The 18,988-nt window shown below is 38.4% G+C and overlaps 1 protein-coding gene across 1 annotated transcript in view; it reads right to left on the bottom strand.

Annotated features, from left to right (window-relative positions):
* The window catches only part of RUNX1T1 (RUNX1 partner transcriptional co-repressor 1), a 167,229-nt gene that overhangs the window by 38,721 nt on the left and 109,520 nt on the right, over positions 1-18,988 (bottom strand). Inside the window, 2 exon segments of the mRNA XM_060199104.1 lie at positions 3,884-4,134; positions 17,621-17,802. Coding sequence (XP_060055087.1) covers positions 3,884-4,134; positions 17,621-17,802 — 433 coding nt within the window.

The raw sequence follows: 18,988 nt of genomic DNA, 5'->3' as shown, positions 1-18,988 counted from the left end.
AACCAGAAAGTGATGAAGATATAAACATGGCATTGACTTTAATAATAGATACTTTTTTTATTTGCCTTTAAAAAACCAAGATGGAACAGAGGTGATAGACGTTTGAAAAATTCAGGGTGTCAGGTGGTGGTGCAGGTTGAGTGCATATATTGCTATACTCAAGGGCCCAGGCTCAAACTCCTAATCTCCACCTGCAGGGTAAAATTTCACAAGTGCTAAAGCAGTGCTGTGGGTCTCGGTCTCTCTCTCTCTCTCTCTATCTCTCTCTATCTCTATCTCAATTATCTTTAATTTCATTTGATAAAGACAGCCTGAAATAGAGAAGAACAGAGATGTAAAGAAGGAGAGAGATACCTATAGCACTGCTTCACCACTCATTAGTGAAGCTTTCCCCTGCAGGTGAGGACCAGGGGCTTGAACTGGGTCCCTGACATAAGAACATGTACACTCAACCAGGTGTGTCACCCCCAGCCCCCTGAAGGTATCTCTCTCTTTCTCTCTTCCCCTCCCTCCCTTCTTACTTTCTTTCTGTCCTATCAAAATGAATTAATAAACAAATAAGAATTGTAGTTTGTAAAATACAACAGATAGGGTAAGCAAATGAGCTCACTTCAATAGTGTGCTGCTTTGCCATGTGCATGAACCAGGCTCAAGCCTGACACCCATCATATTGGAGGAAACCTGGGTGCTGTGAACCTGGGACTGAAAAGTCCCTCTTTCTGTCTCTGTCTCTAGCTGGAAAAAAAACAAAAAATATACCATAACAATGAAGCTCTACAAATAAAAAATAAAACACACACACACACACACACACACACACACACACACACACACAAACACACATTTTATGAGAAATAAGATGCCTGCTGATAGTGCTAAGCTTCAGCTATTTTAAAAGATATTAGAAGCCCGTACTTAATGAAAAAATAGACCACTCAGGTTGTTAACAATCAAATCTTAAAGAGAAAAAAGTAAAACAACTCAAAGTTTTACATTGCTTCAATTCTCTATTATTGACAAATATTCACAACCATACAAGTTTCATTTATGCTCGTTAGCACAGAAGGATGCACTAGGGGAAATAGCTCATGATCCCATTAAAGCACACTTTCCACTGTGTGACATCTGACAGTAAGGTTGAGCTTTAACTGGCTTTTAACTAGGTGCGCACACTTAGTTTACTTATAAACTGGTGCGGCTTGTAAAGTTGTTTTATTAGAGGATTCTAGGAAGTATATATCTCTACACAGCAGCATATATGAATCATATCAGTTTAAGTACACTTTTATGACAATTTTTATATTTTTAAAATGGCAGCCTGATGTAACATCATGATTTGCTACACACACATTAACATTTTATTTTATTAATACACATTAAACTCTGCCAGACTTTAGGAATGGTTAAAGAGTTGAACACATTCATAGAGATTAACACTATTAGTTTTATAAGCTAGCATAATTAAAAAGTAAGGAACATGGTGTGAAAAAAATTACATAGAACCAGTGGGTACAGAAATAATACATAAAGTGGCATTTTATATTACCAGATGAAAACATAACCATTGCACATTAAGTGTAATTATTTCCTAGCTGATTACTGTATAGTGTACCCAAACTAATATTTCACAAAATAGCATTAGTTGCCTAAGAAACAGGTCATTTCCTAGTACCTACACAATAGGATATCCTAAATTGGTCTTATAATGACCTGTTGGCTTCTACTTGAAAATGAACAATCATGCTTTGGGGACATTAAGTCATAAATAAATGGTAGGATTTCTGCTTGGAAAGTAATTGTCACAATTGATTGGGGGGTGAAATGCGAGGGATGGGGGTGAAATACTGATCCAGGATGAGAAATAACATATCCACTATGGCAAACTCTTCAGGAATGGTACCTGCAAGAATATGAGACAGACTGACTATTAAGAAGGCTTGAGTTCTCTGCCTAACCATCTGCTTAACACCCTTAATAGATGTCAGACATGACTGCTGTGGGGAAGCAAAACTCTTTTAGTAGCTCTCAACCAGAGCCTGCATCACCTTTCCCCTTATCTGAGCCTCCATTTCTGACTTCTAAACATCAGGAGGATTGCATGTAGAAAAGGTAAAAGGCCACCACATATGGCAGCTCCTATTTCCTAGTAACCTAGTAACCCAAACTAAGTGTCAGGGGCCAGGAAGTGGTGCTCCCAGTTGAATATACATATTACCAAGGACAAGGACCTGGATTTGAGGCTCTGCTCCCTACCTGAAGGGGGGAGCTTTATGAGAGGTAAAGTAGGTCTGTGGGTATCTTTCTGTCTCCCCCCTCCCTCTCAATTTCTCTGTCCTATCTAATACAAAAGAGAGATAAAGAAAACTTAAATGTCTGTTGATTATGCCATCCCTGTGGCAAAAAAATTAAACAAAACAAAAAACAGCAAATTGGCAGAGTTTCCACAGTTCTGTATCCTAAGGTTCATGTTCATGTTTTCTAGTTTTACTTTAATTTTTTTTTTAATCATCTTTATTTATTGGATAGAGACAGCCAGAAATCAAGAGGGAAGGGGGCGATAGAGAGGGAGAGAGACACAGAGACACCTGCAGCCCTGCTTCACCACTCATGAAACTTTCCCCCTGCAGGTGGGGTCTGGTGGCTTGAACCCGGGTCTTTGCACATTGTAATACATGCGCTCAACCCGGTGCGCCACCACCCGGCCCCCTTCTTTTTTTAATTAGTAATGTTTGAAAAGATTGTGGGATAAAAGGGGTACAATTTTATACACTACTCCTATTTTAATCACACATTGTTTCCAGAATCCTACCAACCAAATCACTATTAGGGCTGGTGAAATAGCAAGTGGTTTATGCAACAGATTTTCATGCCTGGGATTCTAAGGTTCTCTAGTTCAATCCTGGGCAAGAGCTAGGGCAAACTAGTGCTCTGGTCAAAAAAAGAATGAAAAAAACATTATTTTTCAAGTCACTGTTAGGAAAATTGTTAATAACTAGCCAAGAAGTACAGGCAGGAAGTCCTGCTGGTGTGTTCATGGGCAGAGAAGGTAGAGGGAAAGGGGAGGACTGACTGCTGCTTTCAATTTATAAATAACTTGACTCATCAGAAATTAAGAATGGAAGGTACCCCAGGAAGAGTGCAGTGAACTGAAGACCACTTCAATCACTGATCCTACATCAGAACTTTCCTTGTTCACCTTCCCTCTCATTTTCCAGTGTCTCCTAATTGTCTCACTACTGTAGTCTCATGTAAAGCAGGAATGAACATGGGCAAATGGAACTCATACTTGCCCATACTCATTCTTTCTTTGGTCTTCTCATCTTTTGACACCCAGTTTGTCAACACAAATTTAACCACTGACAATTTCTGGCTTAAAAAGTAGCAAATAATTCCTCAGAGAACATCTGTTGAGTGGAGCATATATCATATCATATCCTATTTTTCAAACAGACTATCAGGGAAACTGGAGAATTCAAAACAAGCTTTAAAATATGATACAAGAAAAACTAACTCAGCTAGCCCCTCCAACATGTCGCAAAGAATGTGTTTAAGTGTGGTCCAGGAGGTAGGTCTGTGAATAAATGAATATTGGTGATTCAGTCATGAGGTCCCAAGTTCAATCCCTGGCAGCACAAGTACCAGAGTGATGCGCTGGTTCTCTTTCTCTCCTCCTAGCTCCTCTACTAATAAAATAAATAAAAATTACGTATATAATTAAGAATAAGAAAGAATGTACAGTCAATGATTCTCATAAAGGAGGAAACAGAAAAGTAAGAAAAATATTGTTCCCATCACAGATTAAATCCCTCGAGTTTATCTGAGAAGCAGTGATGCAAGTATTTGAGTACCCAATCCCATAAGTGAAGAGATCCATCAGTCTTACCCATAGGTCTGTTTCTGTCCCTGAGGTCCCTGTGGCTGGGGTGTCGATAGGAGTCCCTGTAGTGGTGGGCAATGGCCATATCATCCAAACGGTAATGCTGAGGTGGAGGTGGGGTAGGGTGAGGCAGGCCGTTGGGCTGGTAGGATAAGCCATTATTTGGACTGTATCGCTGGCCTGGGCTAATAGTGCATGGTCGCTTGCTTGGATGTTCTGAGTGCAAAGGCTCTCTGTCAAAGCCATTTTCTTTGGTTCTGAAGAAAGGGGCAAGGAAAAAGAGTTTGTTTTATGAGAAACCAACAGAGTTCACAATTCATATCTGAACCTGAAATATAAACAGACTATCCCCTGATTAGCCAGAAGGCCTTTGGGAATTCAGCAAAACCCAATTAGAAACACAGAGGTTGTAAATGATCACAAGACCGCACACAGAAGGAACTATCTCACTGCTTATTAAGTTAACAAACTTTTTTTTTTCAGTCAAAGTTCATGCAGTTAGGTCACAAATAAGAGGAAATCCATCCTCCATCAGCAGCTAAGCTTTTCAGCTTTAATATGGGGGGTGGGGGTAGGGATATAGACCTTTGGTGGTGGGAATGGTGTTAATATTAAAAAAAAAAAGAGTTTTCATTCAAAAGAGAACACTTGATTTCTGACATATTACCCTAAGACAGACAGTGTGTGGTAAAGGAGATTCATCAGAATAGCATCATTTCCTTAAGGAAGTCATACCTCTTCCATTTATGCTACCTACTATATGACTTTTCTAGCAGAGAACATGAGAGCTACATTGTCCAATATAGTAGCTCCATGTGGCCATAATCACACACATCTATATAAATGTAAGTTCATGGGGCTGGGTGGTGGAGTACTGAGTTGAGCACACACATTACCATCAATAAGGACCTGGGTTCAAGCCCCTAGTCCCCACCTGCAGGAGGGGAAAGCTTCATGAGTGGTGAAGTAAGTCAAAAGGTGTCTGTCTCTGGCTTGCTCTCTCAAATTCTGTCTATCCAAAATAAGTAAAGAAAATAAATATATTTTTAAAATAAATGTAAATCTATTAAAATTAAAGCTTCAAATTTAGTTCCATAGTGATATTTTAGGATTTTCACCTGTGGCTACTGGCTATTGTCTGAATTACACAGAAGGAGATTTCTATCCCTGTAGAGTTCTGTGGGAAAGTGCTGATCAAACTGAACTCTAACAATAAAGCAATGCAATGTCTGGGACTCTGGCACTACACTGGGTCACCAAAGTAATCAGCAGCAGTTACAGAGAGCTAGCTGGGGTGAAAAAGAACATCTAGGTGGAGCCCCTTAAAATTGAGAGCCATATTCCCAGAATTCTGATGTAGCTTGTGTGATGTCATCCAATCAATCATCCAGTCTCAGGGCAGGCAGGACAAACACATCCTTACTACACTTCATCATAAGGTACACAGAATACTGAACTTGGATTTCAGAAGGAATGACTTCCATAAATGAGACCTGATCATTAATTACCACCTTTAGACTTTCAAGGAAGGATAAAGAAATATTTTCTGTCAGAATATATCAGAAATGGTACTCAGATAAGAGCACACATCCAACTTTGACTAGAAACACAGTTCCCAAACAAATTCTCACTAGATAGTTCACTCAGCTTACAAGACTAACACTTACCTTAAACCAGTGACAATATCTACTTTTCCCTGGGAAATTTCTACCATAAGAGTGTGTCACTCTCTCCTGGATGATTACAACTGATGCATTTATATAACCCTTAAGCCAAAATAACTTTTTTTTTTTTTTTTTTTTGTCTCCAGGGTTAATGCTGGGGTTTGATACTCCTGGTGGAATTTTTTTTTTTTTTTTTTTTTACCACCCAGCCCAACAACATTTCTTTCTGAGGTTTAAATTCCTTAGAAAACAAACAAAAGGGAGTCACAATCGCTAGAGATTTCCACAGGAGTTTAAGATTTTAGGTTTGAAACAACTGCATTAAGGCTTTAATCCCTTAGCCCCCATTTCCCAAGCATCTAAGATAAGGTAGTCTTTGTCTTGTAATACTGGAGAGGGTTGTTTGGAAACTGACTCAACAACAGAGATCAGCAGGGACCACAACACTTTACAATGAGCTTTATGACACTTTAGGATAAAGTCCCTGTGACAATTCATAAACACAAGATTAAAGAGATTAAAGGAAATGGAGAAATGAGGAGGAGTGTTGAATGAATACATGCCCACAACATGCTGAAGTTAAGATCAACTCTTTAATAAAGAGAGATGAAACTGGCCTGTACTGGAAATGACAGCAGGGCACAGTCCCTGTGGGAGTGGCAGCCAGTCTCAGAAGCTTGCTCATATCAAACTGTGTCTGCACTAAAAGAGCCTGACTCCACACATATTGATCATTGGTATCAGACTAAAATGGTCATTGTAGCCCAGACATTACCTAAATGCATTGCCTTAAAAAAAATGTTTAAAAGGAAAGGAAACATTCTAGTGATCGATCTGTCCTCTAAGAACATGTCCATGTGACTCTAATTTATATTTTCATTTCCTATACATTTCTGAACAATACACTTCAGCATTCAGTGCCCAACACCAGTATAAGTACGTTGAAAAATACTGAAAACTACTACTAGCTATGAACACAATGCTAACACAACACTCAATTTACTGTCTTCAGTGTGATAAAATTAAAAAAGAAAAAAAGAAAGCACTGGACTGAGAACAAGAAACCGGAAATCTAGCCCGACTTTTCTATAACTAGCTGTGTGACCTTAGGCAAGCCACTTAACCTCTCTAGACCTCAGTTTGCTCATCTGCAAAATGAAAAGGTTGGATTAAATCAGTGGTTTTCCAACTGTGCCACCCAGTATGCTTAAGGGATTCTGTAAGTAATAAAGAACTTTTACCTCAAGCAATCAAGATCCGATGGGCCAGGGGGAACCTACTTATTATTACTTGCTTTTTAAACTTGAGTTTCACCTGATGTTCTCTTTCAGTGAAAAAGCAAGTTTTGAGGCCACTGGACTAGCTGATTTGTGAGGTCCCTGCTAGTTTGGAAACTCTATAATTCATTTATTTTACAGTTAAATCTGAATGATGGTCCTCTGGCTAAAGTCTTTAAAGTTAATCACTTGTATTTCTTGCTTAGGATTATCATTATTGATAGCTGTTTTGTGTATGCAAATTTTTTTTTTTAGAAAAGATTCTCCTAGATATCTGATAGCAGCCCATTGCATTTTTAAATATCAAAACATCTCTGACTCAGCTGTGCCATGCCATCTCAAACTCAGTGATATTTGTCTCTCTTGGTTTAATGATAATAATATATGCCATTTGAAGAATCTTCATAATTTTCAGTTAGATGCTACATAACTTACATCCATCCTCTAATTAGTGCTGATATGTTAATGATCCATAATGATGAGATATAAAAAGGATCCTGCTGTGTGGTGCGGGAGGTGGCGCAGTGAATAAAGCATGGGACTCTCAAGTGTGAGATCCTAAGTTCGACCCCCGGCAGCACATGTACTAGGGTGATGCCTGGTTCTTTCTCTCTCCTCCTATGTTTCACATTAATAAATAATAAAATCTTTAAAAAAAAAAAAGGGCCCTGCCCATCCCCCTCCAGTGAGCCCATTAATGTCCTCATAGTGCTAGACCTAAGTCCATCCTATCATTTCTATCAGTTGCCTTTTGCCCTGTCCTGGATCCTACCATTTTGCTAGCCTTTGAAAAAATAAAGCCCACTGACTCAGAGGTAAGTTATATTTTAACAGCAAAGCATTTAAACCTTCACAGCCCACAGAAGTAAAACTATGAAAGGTCTCCTCGGTGCTTCCTTGAATCACTTATGTCAACTTATAAGAACAACCCCAATTCAAAGTCTGTATGTCCAGAAAGGTAAACTACACAAACAACCTGTTTGCTGTCTATGTCTCAGAAATGCCTACAACTATCTTCAGCTCATTTGCTTGGACAAATCCCAAATTTGCATGTCTATGTGTGGCCATTTCAAAGCTAGTTAGGCAAAACTAACAAACAGTTGTCATTGTCCCATGCCAGCACACACTTGGAATAACTCAAACTCAAATGGAAAGTTCAACATGTCTCCTAGATTTTGGAAAGGCGTTTTAGTTTAGATTTCAGTGACTTCTTTCTCAGTGTGTAATGATTTCAATAGTAAGGGTCCACTTTTAATTCAGCTGTGTAATTTGAGATTAATTTTATAGCTTCCATTTTCTACCTAGGAAAATAGGACTAATAACAAAACATACATGCAAAAAAAAGTATCTACAATTCCTTAAAATATTTTTAATCATGGTCTACAGTACAGTTTTGGATACATGGGTACAACCTCTCAGCTCCCTGTGATAATGTGAGGCTGCCTAACTTTTGCCTCATTTCACCTCAGTCTGCCCCAGCATGCTCCAACCACCCAATTCCTCAACTACAGAGGTTATAAATGGACTGACTGAAAGTTTTTAAGAAAATTTCTCTCCTTCTCTCTCTCTCTCTCTCTCTCTCTCTCTGTGTGTGTGTGTGTGTGTGTGTGTGTGTGTGTGTGTGTGTGTGTATGTGTATGTACTGGTAGCTCTCTTTTTACATTTCTATAAATTAGTATAAAATTCAATGAACGGGAAAGGGAAAAATCTACTAGATCATGATAACAAATAGAAATGAGAATCTCCTACAGAACAGGAATAGGCACAACTTTAGGGGAGTTATATAAGTAAGGGGAGATAGTCAATTGATTGACTAATCAATTTACCTTTCTACCTACCTGTCTTTTACTGTTGTATAAGGAGGGCAAGTGGCATAGCTTAATAAACCTTATAATGGAAAATAAAACCTTAAACATTGTAAACTTTTATAAACAGGAATAAATCACATAATTAGACATTTACTTCTCAAAACTGCTTTAAAAATGTTATTATTGGGTTTGTCACCAAAGTTTTATTAGAGCTTCCAGCTTGCATTAAGTTCTTTACTTCTAGCTGTCTCTTTTTTTCCCCAAATAGAGGGGGGGAAACCAAACCAAAACAAACAAAAAAAAAAAAAGAGGGAGCAAGTGAGTGAGAGAGAAAGTAAGACAAAGAAAGAGGGAGAGACGCTAAAGCACCACTCTATCACTCATGAAGTTTATTCTTTGCATGGAGCTCCCATGTGGCTGTTGGGGTATGAACCCCAGTCCCTACACATGATCAAATGTGCATTCTGTAAGCTATCTCCCAGGTTTCTCCTTTCTCCAAGTTTCAAAAAGTATTTCAGACAATGTTCAAGCCAATCTCATCTTTCTCTGTTACTTCTACTCTGTCAACCAAGTAGGAACTTGGAAGCTGTTCTAAAAACAACTTTCTCCTCCAAATCATTACCTGCTGCTGGTCTCCTAAGTGCCTGTGGGTTATTCCAGGGTCCTTTTATCTAGACTTGATCACACCTCTGCTCTGTCCTGCCAGTGTCTTAGCCAGAGTAGGTGCTGAAATGCAGGCAGAGCCGGGAAAAAATAAAAAATAAAAATAATAAAAAGGGTTGAAGGAGTAGCTCACTGGGCATGGTTGTCTTGGTTTATTTGTGGCCCAAGATAGAGTCTTGGCACCATAAGGGAGTGCTATAGCACTAAGGACCACTTTTCTGGTGTGGTGTCTTTCCCTCTTGGATATTTTTTAGCTGAATGATAAAGCAACCCAAGAGCAGTTAAACCACAAAGGCACTAGGTCTTGGCTTGGAAAATAATAATAATAATGATAAATAACGTTAATTAAAATGAATGTATATATAATTTTACTTTTGTAATTAGAAGTCTCAAGATAATATTTCTAGTCAAGAAAATCTCAAAGACATAATCTGACAAATTTTCCTTCACTTTCCTAGCATATGTGGTTTGTTAAAAATTCCATGGAAGGACTAGACACTGATTCAAAAAGGAAAAGATCTCTCTGTCACCATATTTTCAAAACACAATTTAGTACAAGGGTTCCTCAGGTTGAGTTCAAATAAAATTTCATACCAATATGAAGGGATATATGCACCCCTATTTTCACAGCTGCATTATTTACAGTAGCTGAAGAGAGAAAGAAAACTAAATGCTTGACAGATGACTGTCTAAAGAACTTATGGGATTTATACTCCCATGGAAAACTACTCTGTATTTTGAAAAGATGACTATATCCTTTAGGACAAAATGGATGGAACTGGAGGTGATTATGCTTAGTGAAATAGGTAAAGAGGTGAAAGACAGCTACCAGATGGTTTCACTCATATATGGAATCTAGGGCATTCAAATAAATGAGCCATGAACTTGCAGGAAAAAAAAAAAGAAGTAAACAAATTGTCTCTAATATTTTCTGAGAACTATCCTATCAATAGTTATCATTGAGAAGGTAGGGGCACAGAACCTTGGTAGTGCATATGACATACACCCTATAATTTTAAAATCTTCTAAACCATTACTAATCATAAAGTTTTTGTAATGGCTTAAAATTAAATATTTTTACATAATGTCTTTTTATTGGTATTAAGTAGCATATCCAAAAACAAAACATGGTGCAAATACTCCGTCTTCTTAAAAATAAGGCCATACCATCCTTAGTGGTGGCTGAATTTTACCATCACATTGGAGGAAATCTGATGTCAAGATTGGGGAGACAGAGAGAGAAGTGACACAGGCCCATTATAACAGGCCATATGGAAAGAAGGACTTTTTAATCTCTTCCTCACCAAGCAGCTGCCTAGGAGTAAACTTCCAATGAAGACACATATTTACTATTCCAAACACTAAGTCAAAATACCTGGACCTTCAAGGACTACAATGCTTAAGTTCAGAGAGCCACAAGTCTCTACACCAAGGTTAAGGTTAAAGACTTCCACCGGGAAGTCCTGGTACTAGTCTTCTGCTCAGCAGTTATACTGTTACTGTCTATCCCCCTGCCTTCCCTAATTTTAGCCACTACTGAAGTATTTTACTTCTACTGCTCCTGTTTATCTGAAAGTGTGCTCTCTTTTTAGGAAATATGCTTTTATCATAAACAAAATATATTTAAAATAGAAGACTTCTTCTTCTTTAACTTATACTCAGCAGGTACTATTAAAAAAAAAAAAAAACAGCCTAAGAGTAGTATCAGGGGAGAAAAGATCACTCTGGTGTATGCACTGAAAAAAGCTCTGGCTTTACATTTTGGCTTTGTTATTTTCTGACCAGGAAAACTCAGGAGACTTAATCACTAAGTAAGTCTCAGTGATTTCATGTATAAAATAGGAGGGATTATCTTAGAGCTACTGAGAGGACTGTCTGAAGAATCTTGATAAGAAGAGCTAATACATATTTGGCATTCAATAACATAATAAAATAACACTGTTTTTAAGTTGGGACATTTACCTGGTGATTTAAAACCATAAGAGTACCTCTGATTAGGAGTATTCCCTCAGTGCCTCTTACAAACCATGTGATCTCAGATACATTGCCCACACTGCCTAACTCTATGAATGGAACTATTAGCAAACAAATGCTATATGTTAACATGTAAATGGCTTAATCCAGGGATCTGGTCATCCCAACTGTTTAATAAATAGCAATCATCACTATGATGTTTATGATTAGGAAGTTCTTTGTTGAAATAGGAGATACTGTTGGAATTAGTCTATGAAGTATGAATAGAATTATGACATATAAAAAGTAGGGAACAAAGCTGAAACCCTAGGTTAGAATAGAGCAAAAAGAGTCTTCAACACAGTCGGTTCCTAGGAAAAGAATAAGGGTAGAAATTTATTTAGATGCTAGTATGTGTAAAGAGCAAAATGCCCTCTACAAGTGTCTTTTGGGATTGTCTACAATTATCTTTGTAGTTACATGAATGTAACAGCACTATTTCTGTAGAAGTTTTGATATGATTAATAAAAATTCTCTACAGGAGTTGTTATCTCTTGAAAGTGAAAAAAAATGTACAAAAGACACAAGACATGAATGCAGCAATCTAATATAAATTCTCTACATTTTGTTTCATAGATAACTAAATGCAAGAGGGCAGGTGGTGGAGCACCTGGTTAATGACTCACATTACAGTGCATAAGGACCCAGGTTCAAGCCCCTGATCCCGAAGGTCAGTCGATGCCCCCACCCCCACATCCCCTCTTTCCCTCTCGAAGGAAGGAAGGAAGGAAGGAAGGAAGGAAGGAAAGAAGGGAGGGAGGGAGGAAACTAACTAAACACAGTGGTCTGGGAGGTGGCACAGTGGATGGAGCTTTGGACTCTCAAGGGTAAGATCCTGAATTCAATCCCTGGCAGCACATGTGTCATAGTCATATCTGGTTCTCTTTCTGTCATTCTTCATGAATAAACAAAATAAGAAAGAAAGGAAGGAAGGAAGAGGTAGAAAAGCAGGAGGGAGGGAGAGAGAGAAAAAGAGAAAGAGGGGGAGAAAGAAAGAAAGGATGGAAGGAAAAAAGGAAACTAAATGCAGCCGATCTGGGAGATATTACAATGGATAAAGTGTTGAATTCACAAACATGAGGTCTAGAGTTTGATTCCAGCACAGCAGGTGCCAGGAGGGTTCTCATGAGTGAATGAATGAATGGATATTAAATTTAACACAGCAAGAGAACACATAATTACAATTTATTCAGTCAATCTTATAATTCCTTGTAAAGCCATTTCTCTTTAGAAAGCCAAAATATGGAAACTTGAGTCATGACTCAGTAGGCCATGCTGGTAGGTACTATGCTAACATTTTTTTTTTCTGTCATTACCAAGACTTCATCACTGAAATCTGACTTTTTCAGGTAGAAAGAGAAAGAAAGAGAGAAAAAAGAAAAGACACCACAGCACTGAAGCTTCCCACAGTGCCTCAGGGATCAGGATCCAATTTGGGTTGCAAGCACAGCAAAACAGGTACACTCCCAGGTGAGCTATCTTTCTAGCCAATTAGTCTTATTATATATTTAACTGAAAAATTTCAGCTGACCCTTCAACCACCAGTGCTTTCTAATTTATTCATTAAACCAGGAAACCTGAGGGCTATGAGCCCTCTATCTTTAAAAAACCTTACCGGGGGGGGGGGGGGTTGGGCAGTAGTGCAGTGGGTTAAGCGCATGTAGCACAAAGTGCAAGGACCGGCATAAAGATCCCAGTTCAAACCCCCTAGCTCCCCACCTGTGGGGGGGTCACCTCATGAGTGGTGAAGCAGGTCTGCAGGTGTCTGTCTTCCCCCCCCTCGATTTCTCTCTGTCCTATACAACAACAATAAGAGCAATGACAACAACAATAATAATGACAACAACAAGGGCAACAAAATGGGAAAAATAGCCTCCAGGATCAGTGGATTCATAGTGCAGGCACTGAGCCCAGCAATAACCCTGGAGGCAAAATAAAATAAAATAAAATAAAATAAAAATAAAAAGCTTATAAGGGGGCAAGTGGTGCCACACACCTGGTTATGTAGATCTCTCTTTTTATTTCATTTTTCTTTATTTTTAAAAATTTTATTATTATCTTTATTTATTTATTGGATAGAGACAGCCAGAAATCAAGAGGAAGGGGGGTGACAGAGAGGGAGAGAGACAGAGAGAGACCTGCAGCCCTGCTTCATCACTTGCAAAGCTTTCCCCCTACAGGTGGGGACCGGGGGGCTCGAACCCAGGTCTTTGCACATTGTAACACATGTGCTCAACCAGGTGTGCCACCACCCAACCCTTGTTTTATTTTTAATGATATTTATTTATTTATTATTGGACAGACTGAAATTGAGAGGGGAGGAGGAAATAAAGTGGGAGAGAGAGAGACAGAAACAACTGCCGCACTGCTTCACCACTTGTAAGTGTCCCCCCCCCCCCCCCCCCCGCATCCGTAGGTCAGGACCAAGGGCTTGAATCTTGGTCCTTGCACACTATAATGTGTGCATTTAACCACTACCTGGCCCCTTTATGCTGGTTTCTCTATTAAAAATCCTCATGACTTTTTTGCAAATTCTCAGAGCCCCACTTTCCTCAAGATAAAGGATAGAATCATCTAGTGAATCAGTAATGTCCCTGTCACCTGAAAAACTATGTAAATCCAAGATTTAGACAAATACTTCTTGAAAATAAAGTGTGATTATCAAGAAAGGAGAAAAGTTCATTCACAAAACTGTAGTCTTCATAATAAAAATTTAGATTCACTACAGTAATTTAAAGCATGGTCCACTTATGTGTGCCATGCAACTATCACACACACAAGCGCACACACAATACTTAACATCTTAATATCAGTAATTTCAAATAATAGGGAGAGGAGAGTAGTATTACCCCCACCAAAAAAAGAGCAATGATCATTCAGTTTGACTTCCTCAGCAAGAAACATTCAGAGTCAGAAAACTAGCATCAGTAGAACACAACATTAAAAAGAAATAACAAAAACCTGCAATATCAAAAAAACGTAAGAAAAGAAAACAGAATGACAATTAACATAATACAAGTTTCTTTAACCTAATGTTTACTCATTCTGTAGTCTTGAAGAAATGCAATACGGTTTAACTGCAATATTCAAGATAGATCTGAACTACTAGCTCTAATACCTGAAAGTATTCATTTTCATTTAACTAGATACAAAAAGTTTATATATTTTTCTCTTCAGCTTTAAACATCACCGTATAGCAAAAACAAGTCCCTTATAAATAATCACTTTTGCATATTAACGAAAAATTCAGAACGACTTTTAAATGAAAAGTGTTTTCTTCTAATTGGGGTTCTGAAATATCATACCACAGACTCACCAATTTAGCAACTTTCCTCAGAGATTCACCTCAGAACTAATTTTAAAAGGATGTGAAATAAATACAGCATACATGTCAATGACTCATGCAGAGAGAGGGAAGGGGAAGATTTTAGACTTCCCCAGAGTACCATGTCTCTGTAAATTACAGTAATATTTTACAAAAAAAAAAAAAAAGGCAGATGGGGCTGTACAACCCCAAAACCATGACAATCATATTTAAGGATGAGAAGAAATTTCAATTTGCCAAGAAACATTCTTGAACATATGACAGTGACTGTTTAGCAGAGTAAATCAGCAAATGTCACAGAATTGAAACCCCCAAAGTTGTAAACAAAATCTAGAGTGCTCTTTTGTTCCTGACATGCCATGAACAAATTACCAAAATGTATTTTCTCCTCAGGTGTCAGTTTTTCCCTCTTTTAGTGACTGATGGTTCCCAGTGTTATTACAGAAACAGATTGATCTTTTTAATGAGCCAGTTTAATAGACTCCAAAATCTCACCGTAGCTGCTCATCCATGTCAGACCATATGCACCAACAAAACACTCAGTAAAACAAAATAAATAAATAAATAAAAATAAATTTTTAAAAAAGCTCTGCTGTCAGACAATTCCATACTCTATAAAATTTCATACAGTAGATCTGGATCTACATATAAATAACCAGAGAAGAAAAAAATGAATGTGCAAACAAGATAAAGGAAATATATGCGGGGGGGGGGGGATAAAACAAAACTGTAGAGTCCCATATTTTCTGGGCTCAGATCAAATTCCCACAAGATACAAGTGTATTTACACAACATATTCTCATTACCCTTCCTCCGAACTCTAAGGAAATCCATTTGCAATCTTTCCACGATAAGTTACACTTCAGGGCTCCACTGGAGAAAGAATGTTCTATCTAAAAAGCAAGTGTGTAAATTCTGAATAACCAAAGGACAAATAAGATAAGAGGCTCTTTTAAGAGAGCTCTACCTGACTGAATGTAAACATGCAACCCAGACACAGCTACTGATCATCAAAACTAAAATGCCGAGTATCTATGGAACTTAATATAAAGTCTCCATATCAACATTAGCACAATGGTCAGGGCTTACCTCAGCACAGTCAAAGACAAATTTCAAGGTACTATGTGTTCAAATACGAAACACCGGGAAAGAATCAGTGTGAGATGGCTGGGAATACAGTGGAGGAATGAATGAAACGAGTTTTCACTGTGTCCCTTAAAGTTACTTTGCAGTCGGAGTTTTCAGAACAATGTCTATGCATTACTAATTTTGCCTATGATACTTTCTTGACCTTCACATTAGTCTATCCCGCACAAAAACATGCGCCCTCAACACACATAGACACTTAAGTTTCCCGTGGGCTTTCCAGGTTCTTTTATCATGTTTCCCTGCAAAAACAGAACTAAAATATCCAACACCTGCATGCAGCTCTGATTCCTTACACAGTAAAGGTCTTAGAAGCAGACAGAATGCACATGTGAGTCATCTGTCCTTAGGCCACTTCTCCGTTTTCAGCATCATGTGAACATGCCACTCAGACACCTGGATTAAGCAATTCTCTTTAAAAGCTAAAGAGCTAAGTGCGTAAATGTGATATGAGCAAGTAAATGTGTTTTGCAAAAGTAAATAAAGAAAACACTGTTGGCGGATCAGACATGCATGTAGCTCTACAGTGTGTCAGAATTTCACGAATATTTAATGTTTGGCTTTAGGAATATCAAACTATTAAGAGGTCCCATGGCAAGAGAAAAAAAATACCTCCAGAGAGTGTAGCATAAAAACTGCTTAGCAGAGGATTATATAATAACTACATGTAAACTGGCAGGCTTTTAATAGCATTCTAGATTTGTAAAGCAGCTAATGCATTTGAAGTCAGTCACAGATAGATGTTTCTGAGAAGCTCCAAAATTTTAAGCTCCTATGAATCTGGAGTGTAACTGTGCCAGTTAACTTTATAAAAAACTAGTACAAGGCCAGAGAACACAGAAGTTATACAAAAAAAAAAGAGAGAGAAAGGAAGGAAGGAAGGAAGGAAGGAAGGAAGGAAGGAAGGAAGGAAGGAAGGAAGAAAAAGTATGCTTGAAGCTCTAAAGTCTCAGTTTCAATCCTTGGTAACACCAAAAGACAGACCTAAGAAAAAGAAGGCTATTACATGTATGCCTGATGAAGACAGAATGAGAAAAATGGTTAACTAGAAAAAGGAAACAATATGACAAATTTTAACAGTATTATTTATTTTTTTAATCTGCATATTATACAAATACTATACACTGCTGTGAATGAGTTTACACTTCAATATCAAAAGTAATTATAGGGATGAAGTACTCAGAAAAATCATTCTTAAGGTACGTGGGATGGTTTGTGAATATTGTTTATCAATAACTACTTTGCAGGGCTTAATGGAGAAATGTCTTATTTCATATTTCACAGGTTTCTCAGTTATGAGAACAGTGTGCTTGAAAGAATATCCACTCACAAGAAAAAAAAATTTCAAAATGCTATTAGCTAAACCTACTACTGAATTCTTTACTCAAATCATCTAGCTTCCTAGAAATTTTCTTAGTTCATACAAAACCCAAATTAAATTAAATAGCTACTGCACTATGTTTATTGAGTAATGCAGAAAGGTCAGCTTGTAAAGCAACCATCTCTTGAAAATACATGGAGCAGCACATTTCTTAACACTGAAGGGTAAAACATGGAGTTGATTCACATCATAAATGAACACTTTCAGTGACTGAGTCAAATAACTTTCTCAGTGATATTCAGCACATCTCTGCATCTCTCATTCATCTCTACCTTTTAAGATTAGAAGCAGTAGAGATTAGCATGCATGAAAACCTGACTGACACTGACCAGAGACTCATCAGTATAAAATCCCAGGCCAAAGGAAGGTTCCCACACTGGCCACTCAGGCTTACTGCTATTTTATAAGAGGTGTGGGTCAGCAGTTGAGACACGGTATGAAACATGCTGGCCAAGGTGCTTCTCACCTGTCTGGAGTTCGCCTCTTCCCGTTTTCGTTCACATCGAGAAGCAGCTCTGAGGAGTCAACAGGTGAGGTGGTGCTGGCATCCAGAAGCAGCTGTTCATGCTGGGCGAGGTACTGGGCAGGGTTCTGTTTGGCCAGCCGTGCGCAGTGGAGGAGCTCACGCTGCAACAGGGGCAGATTGGCCTGTGGGAGCATGATAAGAAAGAGAAGATGAGGGCTGGGTAGTGGCACACATATAGTAGAGTGCGCATATTACAGTGCAAAAGGAACCTTGCCGGTCTAGCTTTGTGGGCGGGAGAGAGAGATGACCAGGGACTCATGGCTGAGTGGTACGCAGTTCAGTCTTTATTTATGTGGAACGCAGCACAATCTAAGCTATCTCTAATCACAATCCTGTCCTTATATATCCTGAGGCAGAAGTGTCAGATCCGAAGAGGATGTACGTAGGATAGGGGGTGGGGAGAAGGAAAAAGCATGCACAACAGTGAGGATTAAACCAATGCCCTGGAGGCAGGGTGGTGCTTAGTTAACAGTGGTTATGTAAATAGAATACAGTGTTAAGCAGGGGGGATTAAACCAATGAAACAGAAGGGGTCTTAGAAGCAGAATTTAGAAGCAGACCAACAGAACCTGGTTCAAATTCCTGATCCCCACCTGTAGGGGAAAAGCTTCATGAGCTCTGAAGCAGTGCTATAGGTATCTCTTCTTCTCTCTTCCTATCACACACCCTTCCATGTCAATTTCTATCCAATAACCAAAATGTTCAAAAAAGGGGGGGGGCTAGTTAATTTTTTTCAAATGCTAATATGGCAATGTATGTTGAATATCTTCAAACCCAAGAAGTTGTATGTGTGCTGAGTCCTTGAGTCCTGGACCCAAGCCTCAAGTCTAGGTCATCATGCTAACTTCCTCTTGGGCTGGGCTTGCCTGAAGCAAGAGGAGTCTGTTCTGTGATCCACTTCACCTGCTTTCGGATCTACTGAGAACACTGATAGTGACACTTATTTACTTTTCTTTAAAAATATATTTGATTTGTTTATGAGAGAGATAGATGGAAATAGAGACAGAGACAGAGAAAACCAGAGTATCATTCTGGTACATGTACTGCCTTGGGACCTCATGCTTGAGAATTCAACACTTTATCTACTATACCACTTCCTGGATCAGCACTTGTTTAATTTTCAAGTATCTTCTCTTTGTACTTGAGTAATGAGACTATAGTAAACTGTAGGATATGAGAATCTGGTTCTACCCATAAGGTTTTGTTTTTCCATAAAGGAGATAGAGGACACATTAAATATATGCACAGTTCATTTCATTTCGAAACAGGGTCCCTGGCAAATTCATTTTTGTACCTAAGTGACTAGCC

Source organism: Erinaceus europaeus, chromosome 1, assembly GCF_950295315.1.
Source record: "Erinaceus europaeus chromosome 1, mEriEur2.1, whole genome shotgun sequence".
NCBI lineage: Eukaryota > Metazoa > Chordata > Mammalia > Eulipotyphla > Erinaceidae > Erinaceus > Erinaceus europaeus.
This window is presented reverse-complemented; position numbering and strand designations above follow the sequence as displayed.